The sequence below is a fragment of the Solea solea genome, chromosome 8 (assembly GCF_958295425.1).
Source record: "Solea solea chromosome 8, fSolSol10.1, whole genome shotgun sequence".
NCBI classification, from domain to species: Eukaryota; Metazoa; Chordata; class Actinopteri; order Pleuronectiformes; family Soleidae; genus Solea; species Solea solea.
The window spans coordinates 10,682,960-10,696,564 of NC_081141.1; the positions used below are offsets into that span (position 1 = coordinate 10,682,960).

Genomic DNA, 13,605 nt, shown 5'->3' on the forward strand with positions numbered 1-13,605 from the left:
TCCTGTTGTGCATTAAAACCTGCTGAAGGTACGTCCGTCTCTGAATCTGAATCTAATAGGCTAAAACATGTACACTTTGAAACATGCAAAATTATGTTTAATTTAAGAAACATTTACTCAAAGTCTGTCTACACACACAGCTCTGCATCCCTTTACAATCTGTGGTTGTTTGATCCTGTGTAAAGACAGCGTCGCAGTAGGAATGTACCTGCTTTATGATGGACTTAAGCCTTGCCATAGCAATGACAGTGACCCACACTGACATCAGCGAGCCGAGGAAGTCACAGAACTGCAGGACATCATACTCCATGATGCAAAACACCACAATACCCGGCTGGTCGCATGCATGGTAGAACTGTCAGGAGAAAGGAAAATAATAGTTGGACACACAAACAGCAGATGTCATTTCAAAGTCAATACAATATGATCTTAAATAAATACCATGCTGACATGGCTTTCTAGTTACATCACTACATTATTGTGTTGTATTCCATGTCCTGTTAGCCTAGTTAAAGTTGGTTGTGAATGGTGAGTAATTTGATTTCCAACTATAGTGTTCTGGTTTTCCTATTCATTATTATCATTACACACCACATGTTTGGTCTGCTTCTATTTTTCTGCCGTTTTCAACATTTCATACAACAAAAATGTTGCACTAATTCAGACCAAAACATCTAACCTTGTGTTTTTATTCATGAAAAAAATTCCTCAATTTACTCAAATTAAGTAATTACATCCAACCAAAAGAACTGCTTTTAGAACTAACCTTCACTAAATATTGGTCTGTTGCATGCGTGATCAAAGCATTTTTGGATATGAAATGTCCTTCATATCCTCTTCCAACTAAAACTTTGCAGGTGTGTTATTTAAAGTAAAGGAAAGACTCAAATCCCAGTAGGAGAAACAATCTAATGCATTTAAGCCTTTCACACACACTGGTCGGTAAAATTGCTTTTCAGAGCGTGTTTTCTTGTAATATATGCATGGGTGTTGTTAGTAAAATTGCACATCCATCATCTATGTCTCATCCCACACACAGCAGGGCCAGGCTCCAAGCTGCATCAAAGAATTGTTGAGCTGCTCACAGACTCAGATCCTCAGAATACTCAGATACTCAGAATTGGTAACTTTTTAAATCAGTTCTTAAAACCCATTTTTATAGACTTTGATGTGATGCTGTCAAACTCAATTCTGTTAACTTTCCATCTCTATTTCTATTTTTATTGATTTTTATTTCTTCATTTACTCCCACTTACTTTTTAATAATGCATATACCCTGTCTTCCGTCTTCTTGATCTTTCCTGCATGCCTTTTGTTTGGCTCTGATGTCTGCTTCATTTTACTACATGAGCCTTCTGCTTTTGCTTTGTTTTATTGTCTTGGCTTTGTTGTCAACACATAAAAAAAAAAGCAAAAAGAAAACCTTTTTTTTAAAGGTGATACATGAACAAAGTCATTATCATTGCAAAACGGTTGGTGTATTTCTTTCTCTCACAATAAATGAAAAAAAAAAAAAACAGAGCAGTAATACAGCCAAAAATATTTTAGAGGTCAACTCTAGTGTTTTGCAAACTGTGGCACTCACAGTGGAGAAGAACATGGTGAAGATGTAGACTGAAGCTTCCAGCAGGTAGTGGCTTCGGATGGCGATGGCCACAGGAGGGACGAACATCAGGTTACTGAGGCACAGCAGCAGGGTGGAGAGCAGCTGGAAACTGTAGGAGTATGCCTCTGAGTTGTCTGTGCAGCCCCAGCCATCCCAGCCTTATACACACACACACACACACACAAAGTGTCAGCATGTTGATCTAACAGAGTACAGATATAACACAGTAGAAAGCTTTTGTGTTTGCATGCTTCACAGTCTGAGGGGGGAAAATACAGCTTTCTTAAGCTCTATATAAACTTTATAAACTTCAGAAAAGCCTTCCTAAGATCAACAGAAATCAAGTGGTTTGTTTCACAGAATTTACAGAATCCTTTGAAATGAAAAAAAGTTTTATCTCAACAAGTCAAAAGTTTCTTCAGCCCCTTTGGTGCATTTCTCTGTGAAAAGTTGTTTATCTCGTGCCCTCCAATGCTTTGCCACTCGAACTGGATCCTCATCAAGCAGTGGACTGGATAACATGACGCAGATTAAATATTCGTGGTATTCACTCTGCGCTGTGTGAGACGGACCGAGGGTGTGCTGAATGCTGAATGCAAATGCGCTGCCGGGCACAAGCAGTCACATATATGATGTATGACAATGGATTTAGCTGCAGAAAATCAGCGCTGATAAAGAAGATCAAAGGCAGGATTTCAATGAGCCTCAGAGGACGTGCTTTGTTTAGTTCCATAAGCTTATCTTTTATTAAAAAGCTGTTCGTAATTAAGAGAGTGCGTTATTGTCTTATATTAGATGATTATTACCAGGCTGCTGTGTGATTCATTAGACAGTGGCATCTACAATTTAACAGCTGTCCTGTGAGTCTGCGTCTGCCAAATGACCTGTGCCTCCCCGCCGTGCTCTGTCCACGTTCCTTGTCCCTCTGCCCGATATAATCTCCGACAAATTCAACTTAATTCTTTGGAGCAGTGATGACACAATTTCCTCACAAAACCTTTTATCTTGTGTGCAAAAGAGGCTTTTGACTGCTGCAAATCACTTCCAGTTATTAATTCATGGTCACGCCTTTTAATATTTATCAATTACTGATTAATAATTTAAGATGCTGCATATTTATGCAGAGTATTAATGAAAAAATATTTATCCATTGAAATCAAACAAATAGCTTTGTTTTGTTGTGAGGCTTAAGGAATGTGAATACACTTTGAAATTAAAAAACTGGATCAAAACACAAAGAGGCAACCACCATTATATGCAAGAAAATCCAATCAACAAATTAAGCAGAGGCTGGAAAATGCAACAAAATAGTTTGCAGTAGATTTTTTGAGTAAATTTCTACCTGCTTTGCATTCGCATGCAGCATAAAGGTAGTTGTTGGTGCGCAGAAGCTTGCATTGTCCATATGTCCCACAGTCGTTGATACATGGAGTCAGATATGCGCGCATATACACCTCGGCTGTGACGTTGGTGCATGGCTCAAACCTGAAAAAGGTCACAGGATGTTTGATGAACACAACGGAACACAACATTTCACCCACAAATTTGACAACTTCTTTTATCCATACAAACAAAACTGAGATAATGTCAGTCTAAGCGAAAACAGATAATGATTAACATTGACTTTGATGGTTCCATCGTCCCACGATGCTATGATTAACTTTTCCCTCATACACTGAGCCAGAGCTGAACCAGGATGAGACCCTCTGGTCTATGGAGGACTTCTGAATCACATCCCCAGCTACCATCGTTGCTTAGGAACATAGCTGCAGATCATTATATAACATTAAAAAAAACAAGTTTATAAGGTTCTTTTAATGTGTACATTTCGCTAGTCAGCCAAATTCATGCCTGATATGCTACTGTATTATTTTTGCTATATATATATATTTATATATATATATATGTATATATATATATATATATATATATATATATATATGTGTGCATGCTATACGAAAACAAATTTGTAATCCAATCAATCCTTGAATAATTATTGTTTATTTATGCAGACTCATGGCTATTAGACTGCAGCACTTGGTCCCAATGCTACACATTACAGACAGTTGAAAGGAGAACAACATTTCACTTATTAGTGTTCAAACTGTAGATTTCTTCCCACTGAGTTCTACAGTCAGTCACAGAGAATGAAATTCCAGGAGGCAACAAATGTGTTTTTCTCCCCCGTTTTCCCTGGAAGCCATTGTTGTTGTTTTTTATTGATACAGCTGCTCAACTTAAGTGTTACCTTAAAGAGCACCTGTCATTTACCTTCTCTTTTTCCTCTGCCAATTCCTGACATTGGCGTGTGTTTATATAAAGGGAGATAAAATACAGGGCATATAACTCTATTAATGTTTCCAATTCTCATACCTCAGCAATGCTCTCATGTGAGGATGGGCCTGTGTCCCACACCATCTGTTAATATGTGTTATTCAAATTCAATTGGAACTCCCAAGTGATGGGAAATCTGCTTAATTTCATTCTGTTCACATTTTTATGCCATTAAGGGTTCGGAAAACAGCTCCATCTGCTGAATAGCTACTACTTACAGGGACTCATGAAAAACACTGTGTTGGACAAGTTAATGGAAGCATTTACCCCACTTTCTCTTTATTACACTGATTTTACTCAACCCTCGGAGAATGAATGTGCACTTTCTGCCTTCATATGTGGATTAAACTGCATATGACAGCGCAGTGTATAGGTTTTCTACTAAAAGACCAGTGTCTGTCGAATAAAATAGAGCAGCTGCCTTTGCTAAAATGTTTTGTCAGTGCATTGTATGAAAGATAGACAAAGCCTCTGCTTTTCCGCAATAAAATAGTTTTTTGAATAGTTTGAATAGTGAGCATGATGAAGAAGATAATGAACAAAAAGACGAGAAAGAAGCATTTTGCTCTTTGACCTCAGAATCTGTATTAGAGGTCATATTTATGCGTTAAACGTTAATGAATTAAATCAAGCTGCTACACAAATTCCTGTTTTCAAATGACAAGCCTGCCTCTCATTTCAGAAAATATAAGATTTTTTTTCTTATATGCAAATGTATTTGTTGTTAAATTAGCCTATAAACTTTTCATATCTAAACCCCTTCTATGTCATATGCCAGTTGTGCACCAGACGCACAGTTTAACAAAGCTAATCCAGTATTAATTTGCTGGTTGACAGATGGGTAAGGATGTGACTGCATGAGGGAGGCTGTGCTAAATGGTGAGGATGTTGTCTTCATTAAAGAATTGAATTATTAAATTTGGCAAATAAAGAAATATTGAATGTCCTACTTTGCAATTGCGTTGCTGTAATCGACAGCAAATGTTGTCTCTGTGAGCAGGCTGCTGTGGGGGACTGGGACCAAGCCAAAGATCTGATAATGAGACTGCCATAGATTTACGAGCAACAGCCATTCAACTGGCTTCAGTGAATTTATTTCTAATTTCTTGGGATGTAAATTACGTTTTGCCGACATTTTTGGTTATAGAGCGTCCACAATTAGTTACACTGCTGTAGATAGTTCAGGGCCACACGGTTGGTGCAGTGGTTAGCACTCTTGCCTGGGTTCGCGGCCCAGTCGGAAAGAGGCAGTTTGCATGTTTTCCCCATGTTTGCGAGGGTTTTCTCCGGATTTTCCTGTTTCCTCCCATCCAAAAAAATGCAGCTTTGGGGATAAGGCAAAATTGACTGTGAGAGGGAATGGTTGTTTGTCTCCATGTGGCCAGGGTCACATTCACTCTCTATAGAATGGCAACACTTTTCATCCCTTTTTTTGCTTATATTGACAAAATGTGCCAAGTTACTCAGCTGCTGAGGATGTTGGTGTATACCCCAGAATATGTTTGATAATAATGTTACATCATTTTCTAAAGCGTAATAAGAAATTTAGGCAAAATCACACTTTTAGGAAGCAGCTTCTTTTAAAGAATAAACGTAGCTGAGTGAAATTGTCCAGTGTAAACATGTATAATTAACAATCAAGCCTGACGTACCCATGTTCAGTGGCACACAGGGAGCGCAGACTGAGGTACCAAGTGCCTGTCTGTGGATAGGGAATCCTCAGTTTGGTGATGTTAGCAGAAGCGTTCACAGAAAGGAAAAACCCAGCGACCGACTCTGCAAGAGAAGAAAACAACAAATCAGTATAAAACTAGAATTGAAATGTGCACTTCTTTGAAATATGGCTTTTAAAACATTTGTAAAAATGGTCAAAGTTTGAAACACTGAGCTGCCTTGACTCAAAATCCCATTTGCAATCAAAACAAAAATGTTTCTGCTGAATGTCTGCATTAGTGTGGATAGCGTGTCAATGAACTGGACCCGCTGAAGGGACTTATAGATTGCACTGGAGCTCAGTTAGTGAAAGCAATTTAAATGTCAGACTTGTGTAAATGACAAATTAGGTTTGGGGAGTGGATCGATGTCGACGAATTGAAAGAAATTAGCACCAGTCCAGGTGACTGAAATGAGGAATGAAGGTTGAAGTTTAAAGATAACATTTAATTGTGTCTAAACTTGTGGAACATTGAGTGCTTTATTAATTAGGGGAATCCAATACATGAGTCTACCTTTTAAGACCGGATTCAGATATGAACCTCAGAAAATAACTGGAAAATATCTGGAAAGGGAGATAGTCTGGGTCAGATGGGTTCGCAAAAGACAGAGATTGTCGGGAACATGCAAGCGGAAAGTGGCCAGTGGTTTGAGCAGCAGGAGGCAGGACACTCGCCCTCTGTGAATTATCTGAAGCTTTTCCTGCTGTGCTCTCACATGGATTCACTTGGATATAATCCACAAATTTAATGAGAGAGTTGGCAGAAGTTCTAAAAAGAAAAAAAAGTTCTGGAGCAGGGGTTTGGGTTCTCACATATTGTACAGCCCCTGTACAATATGTGAGAACGCCCATAGTGTACAATTTCAGGCAAATGTTCAGATTCCAGTGTAGTTCTGAAAGCTTCAGCTTCAGTTAATTGTGACGTACCTGATTCACATTTCAGGGATGAGTTGTCCCGTAAGAACAGAGGCATCCCGTGGTTCAGGCAGCCAAACACCGTGACATTAGCTCCTTTCAGCACAGACTGCATGGAGGAAGGACAAGCAACATGATTCATTCATTCATTCATTAATGCTACTATCAACCATCTGCTGCCATCATGCTTGTGAGCCAACACCACTCAGGTCTTATTTCCCCTCAGCTGTGAGACAGTAAACTTTAAAGCTAACAAATCAAGTGGAAGCGCTCTCCCTCTGTCTGCCTGAGGCACCTAACTGAAGATGTTGGCAGTTTATCTCCTCAGAGCATCAATTATACATTAACACGCTCATACATTAAAAAAATAAAATCCAGGAGAGAAGTACTTAAGGGTTGGAAACTATATGTGCTTTTAGTTGTTACTGCAGAAAGGTGAACAGAGGCCAATACAGTCCAATTTGGTGTTGGTAAAGGAGCAACAGGAGCATAAACAGCAGCAATAAATATTAAACATGTTCATCCAGTATGTATTGCTGTGTCCAGTTAAATTTGACTTTTCAAGTTTGAACATTTCTCCCAATTTATTCCCAGTATATCTTTCTTTGGTTAAGGGAAGTGAGTGAAGCAGAGCATCCAAAGTGTAAAACCTCGACTAAGTGAGAAAATCTAAAAACTGCAGCATTTTCATTTCATCCATTAGCTAGGTGCACTGGTGGCTGAAGCCTACCCTAGTGGTGATTGGTGAAGGACACTCTGGTCAGACTTTGTCTTACTCTGTATTCACTCCAGGAAGTATGTTCAACTTTACAAATGTAACCTACTAAAATGGCAACAATAGAATAAAGACCCTGTTTAGACCTGGTGTTAACAGCGGTCCTGAGTGAACCAAGCATGCACAGATAAGTGTGAACACTGTCACAGAAAGCACATGCAGAGGTGGTTTGAAGATGCATTATTTCATTATTTTTCCACTCATCGACTCATATTTATAAGCAGTCACTGCCATGATATTAGGCAAGGCAGCTTTATTCGTGTAGTACATTTCATACACAGGGGCAACTCAAAGCGCTTTATAAAAAAAACAAGAATAACACTGATCATCATATTATTTCTTTTTCTGTTTTTTGTATTTTGTCACACTACATAGTGATAGTCAGCCTTTTATGATTTTTTTCTCTGCCTGACAACGTGAAGAGGTGCTGCTCTTAGCACTTTAAAAAACAACAACTTTAAAGGTCTGCGAAAAGCTGCTCAGCCGACAAATAAAAGCTGATTTTATTTTTTGATAAGCAAACATCCATGGTGTAGTTCAATTGTTGTGTACTATTGTGTATTTTTTGTGTAAATGTTATTGTTGCTGTACTATGTGTTGTCATATTGTTCTGACCTTCCAATGGATTCCAGAGCTTTGGCTCGCTGAGCACTCCTCTCATCTCTCCTTCTCTCATCTCTCTCTTTCTCATCATAAGTGATCACAAGAGACGAATCCAGGAGATATTTTAATGTCAGGTACTGTATGAACAGCCCTAGTTAGCGCTGTCCACATGTGATTGGATCATTGGATATGTGCTTGATAACACTAAGAAGAGGTGAAACCTCAGAATGTAGATATATCCATGTTGAAGACACAAGTGAAGAAATGAGTGCATTTACTCAAGTGTCACGAATACATCACTGCCGATCACAGCCAAAAAAAAACAGTGCAGCATTTTTATACAGTAAATTCCTATATATTTGTTGGAGTAGTTGTTGTGTTGTGTTTGTGTGAAAAGGGCAATATAAACTAAACCGTTCCTGCTTACATTTACACCTATGAGCTATTTGGAGTCTCCAATTATGCAGTAAGTCTTTGGACAGTGGGAGGACACTGGAGTATGAGACAGAACGTTCTTGGTGTCAGACAACAGCACAAACCATTACACCACTGTGCCTCTCTCGCTCCAGCTTTGACAAAATTTCCATAATGAGGTTCAGCACATGCATTGTGTTAGTGTCCAAAGAGACACATAACTGGTTTGGACAACTTAAGGCAATTATTTCTTGCATATATACAATTTCTGTTGCTCATAGTGCAAAACTAAATGCAGGGAGTTGGCAAAGTTGTTTGTGCTTCACAAACATGTTGCCAGGTGCTGAGCTTTCAAGCTTCCTAAATTCACCATCTGTCCAGTACTATCTTGGAAGGAAAACTCCGTAATGCCCAGTGGCATTATTTAAGACTGTCCATCCCTCCTGTTGTCCCAACTCTTGCCCAGAGATTGAAGAATTAAGGATTAAGCAGGAAACACTCACAGATCAAGCTATAAATTACAATGTTATAATGAAAACTGGCCCCTGACCTCCTCTTTCAACCAAGGTGTACAGACGGAGGGAGTGAGAAACAGCTTCTGACTGTTGAACATTCCTGGCTGGTCAGACAAAGAGCCATGCAAGCAGTAAGGTAGTGGAAGTCTGTCTACTGATACTGAAATATTTCATGTTTTATGATAGGTGTTTTAGTGTGTATAGGGATAATCCAAGTTTTTACCATTGAATATACGTGTATTTGCCTTTCAGATCCAATACGTTTTGCCTAAATCTTCTTCTTCTTTCTCTCATAGGGGTTACCATAGCAGTTACCATCTGCCTCCATCTTGCCCTATCCCTTGTGTCCTATTCTGGTATGCCAACTGGGGATGTCCCGGTCCGATATCAGCCAAAAAAGTATCGGATTATATCGGACTGCGTCTAAAATCTCCGATATAAGTGCTCAGATACAAGAGTCCATTCCGCTCCAGCACTTCTATCCAGCAGCACCTGTTGTGATCACGAAGCTTTGTGTGTTGGATGCATGTAGTGCTACTGCACAGCGAGCGCAAACTAGCCGTTAGCACCACGCTATCTCATCCTGAGGCGAGCTGCTAAAACAATTATTATTATTATTTCATAAACCAGCGCCACCTGTCGACTTTCAACACCCTCCGTTTGTTAATTATACCCCAAAAACCAGCCATGCCAAGAGCTTTGTGTGTTTTAAATGTGTCCTGACGCTCCACACACGGAGCTAAGTATGTCTGAGGGGCCGGGCTCCGAGTTTACCTGCAGAACGAGTCACTCACCCTGTGAGGGTTGGGCTAATCCAAAATAGTGAAAACAAGGGGGGTGTCCTGAAGACACGCTGTTACCTGTGAAACATGGGTGCTCCGAAAACACCCCCATTAGCACTTGGTACTTTCCTCCTGATGAAATTAACCATAGACTGTATGAAATTAACATGGCAAAAATATCCAATATTCTTATGATGAAGGCTAAAATTGATGTAACCCATTGGTTAAATGGGTCAGTTTTTCTCATACATACTGTTGCTGACTATTGTTCTCTGTTTAAGTAATACCACTTGATCAAGCCTATTCTAACATTCCACAGTACAAAATAAGTAATTAAAGTATGTATGATTTGTGCTGGTATTGGATCGATATCGGTATCGGCCAATACTCAAGCCTGCAATATCGGTATCGTATCGGAAGTGAAAAAGTTGTATTGGGACATCCCTAATGCCAACTGTCCTCATGTCCTCCATCACAACATCCATGGACCTTCACTGTGGCCTTCTCTTTTTTCTTTTCCTGTCAGGCAGCTCCATCTTCAACATCCTTTTTCAATATAGTCACTCCCCCTCCTCGGCATGTGACCAAAACATCATTACCTTGTCTCTCTTACTTTATTTCCAAACCGTTCAACCTGAGCTGTTCCTCGAATATGCTCATCTCTCATCCTGTCCATCCTGGTCACTCCCAATGAAAATCTCAGGATCCTCCAGCTCTGCTTCCTGTCTCTAAGCCATACATTATAGCAGGCTTCAAGACCGTCTTGTAGACCCACGTTTTTTCAATCACTTCTATAAAAAAACAAACACCTTCTGTTGTCAAGGCATTGTTGTTAGTGTGATGATCAGTTGTTTTTACTTGTCGATATTTTTTTTGTGTGTGTGTGTGTGCACCATTTATAATCAATGCCTGGAATGTTTATGTTAATTTGTCTAGGCTTTTATTTATTGCCACCACTTGTAAACCACTTTGGAACATTGTTGTGAACATTGGGACATTAATCACATCTAATACTGTGATTTATATGCCTGATCTATTATGCAGCTGTAAGTTAGTATTGCTGAATGTGAGTGGTGGAGAGTAATTAAATCAGGTGCACTTACATGGCAAACAATGTGCTCAAGGTGACTGAGGGAAAAGTACTTACGAAAAAAAAAAAAACTTCTGAGAAAAGATCAATTCAAAGGATTTCTACAAACAAACATTTCAACTTCAATCACAAAAAAGAAAAAAAACATTTGATGGATACAAGTTTATCTCTGTTGTGTTCCAATGGGGCTTCTGTTTGCTGAATTTTCCAGGCGTTACACTGTTTTCAAAACAGGACACAACGCCACACTGATGCAAGAGCATGAATGATGCTGGCATTTAAAAAATAACCTCCTTTATAAGTTCTAGGGTCTGTAAATCTGGAAAAAAAAAACATAATAGCAATAGCAAGCTACATATTAAGGAATCAGGGAATCACAGGGGATCATTATCTTTAGTGGAACTGGGGATTTTTCTGTGTTATTTTTATGTGACTGCATCATTGGTGAAGCACTTGTTGAAATGACCGCAATTATGAGTCGTAAGAGCACAGGCAGCGTGCCTGCAGGTTGGCCGGTCACTTAGTAACATACTGGTACACCAGACAATAATTCAGTGCTGTCTGAAAGGATCTGCACTCAGATCACCATTTGTATCATATCAAATCTATTTTTTCCTTCAGTCTGCATCAAATTTAATAAAAGTTCTCTATTTACATTTATGTGAGCAATACTCCCCACAGACAAACAACTCGGCCACAAGTTAATTATGCATTCATATATTATATATACTGTATATATTCCCATATTTCCACAAGTATTACATAATAATAATAACAAAAAAAGATGATTTACATATTGTGAATGTGAATATATATAAATTCACGAGGATAGACACACAAAATATGTGAGATCTAATATGTGATCATTCCCTTTTTAAATGTATTACTATGTTGCATTAGTCTCAATTTATTAATTTACTTTTGATGTAGCCTGACCTAACCTAACCCTGACCCTGTGGCAGTTCATGTCAAAGAAGTAAGTATTTTATAAAATTCTGAGGAGAGCGTATTACTGTGTATTACCTCAGTAACATATTGAAGCTGATAATGGCATATCCACTAAGAGCATGTCAATGATTTATGATAACGATTTTCTTACAGACTGAAGCCCAACCCAAAGACAATTAGAATGGATCTAAAGCGATGGTCCACTGGATCAGTTCATCATGAGTGGAAATAAAAGCCACATGCCTTCAGTTCACACACTCTTTCACTGAAAGTCAACCAAGCAGCTCCTGCAAATGTCTCGATAAGCCTTGCAAATCGGACACAGTCCCCCAGTGGTAGCTTCTGACTGGATTCTGCACCGGTGACAAGCAAGTGACAGATCATCACAGAGGGGGTCGAAGTCTGTCTATAGAATAATATAGCATGTCAGTCTCTCTCAGGAAAACATCTTGTGCCTCATACAACAATCACAGCAACCTGGTTTTCACTCAGGCACAATTTCTCTGTGACATCTGCAGAGTCGATCAGATACACCTGTGTGTGACCGGACTAGGCTTGGAGTGTATCCGGGCAGATGTATGGCTGACACGCACGATAAAGTGTAATTACACTGTAACTACAATGTTGTAGTCTCGATGGGACTCAATGATGAAGCAAAAGGGGACATGGTTGCCATTTAAATCCAGGACAATCGTTTTGTGAGGTGAGCACATTGCACCATGTCACCACAACAACCAAGAAAATCAGTCAACAAAACAACAAATTAATTACTCCGTTAATAATTGTCATTTCCCTGAAAGTCAACCACTTGTGTTTGCCTCTGATATTTGGGAAATGTGGCTGTTTGCTTTCTTGCAGGGGGTTAGATGAGAAGATCAATTATCAATTTAATCTCTGTGTGTTCAGAGAGGATGAAAAATGTGTTTAACACAAAATCTTTCAGCATGGAGGCAGTAACTAAATTTGCGTACTGAAATGATGGGTCACAGTAAAGACATTCATTGATCTGACATTATTTTCTGAATTCATCAATTAATCATGTCTTATTTAATATTACTGAAAAACAAAAAAAAGAGAATTCAATTCAAACAATTTTGGCTATTTTTGTAAAAAAGAAAATGCATTTAGAGGAATTAGATCTTTTTTAGTGGCTAGCAGCCGAGTCTGTGGGCTTACATCGAAACTATGCAAGATCTAATGATGGTAGTTTCGTAGTCATTGTGATGGTTAAATGATGGAGCTGTCTCCACTCCCCCTACCGTCTTTTAACGGAAAACCAGCCTTGCAAGATTAGTGAAGTCTCAGGTCTGGTGAGAAACATGAATTGCTTTACGGCACTACACACACACACACATGTCCCTCCCAGCCAGCTATAAGCAGTGCTGTCGTTAAATACACCACACTCCTCTGATAAATATTGAGGTTTCCCCTGGTAATTGTTGGAGATGAACCCAGGTTTTTAGGATTGTTAAGTCTTTTAACGCATTTGATTCAGTTTGGCATTGCTCGGCTTGATTGTTGTGTCGGGTGTCTTGCTTATGCCTCTCCCTGTGACGGCACTCTGACCAATCAGAGGCCAGCTCAGCTCGTTTGGACTCTCACCAGAGCAGGTACTACAAAAAAGTACCAGGTACTATCGCTAGTGGAAGCGCAAAATAACCATGCCGAGCCAAGGCGAGTCGAGTCGAGCCGCGCTAGAGGAAACACGTCAGTTGTCTATTTGCACATGGCTCCACAGCTTGTGTGGCAAGAAGAGGGGAAGGGAAGGTGGAGCGATAGCGAGGATAAGTAGACACAAGGGGGAGCTCTGTAAAGAAAAAGGTGAAAAATCGACCAGACTTGCAAAATGGCGCTGTATAAGATTACCTTTCGATTACACAAGATGTAAACTGACCATTTTAAAACAATA

The 13,605-nt window shown here is 39.3% G+C and overlaps 1 protein-coding gene across 1 annotated transcript in view; it reads right to left on the reverse strand.

The window, feature by feature from the left end:
• The window catches only part of tmem8b (transmembrane protein 8B), a 41,526-nt gene that overhangs the window by 12,864 nt on the left and 15,057 nt on the right, over window positions 1–13,605 (reverse strand). Inside the window, exons 7-11 of the mRNA XM_058637326.1 lie at window positions 6,582–6,678; window positions 5,593–5,716; window positions 2,949–3,091; window positions 1,586–1,764; window positions 209–355 (exon numbers count right to left, since the gene is read on the reverse strand). Of these exons, the coding sequence (XP_058493309.1) occupies window positions 209–355; window positions 1,586–1,764; window positions 2,949–3,091; window positions 5,593–5,716; window positions 6,582–6,678 (690 nt within the window). The remainder of the gene's footprint in view (window positions 1–208; window positions 356–1,585; window positions 1,765–2,948; window positions 3,092–5,592; window positions 5,717–6,581; window positions 6,679–13,605) is intronic.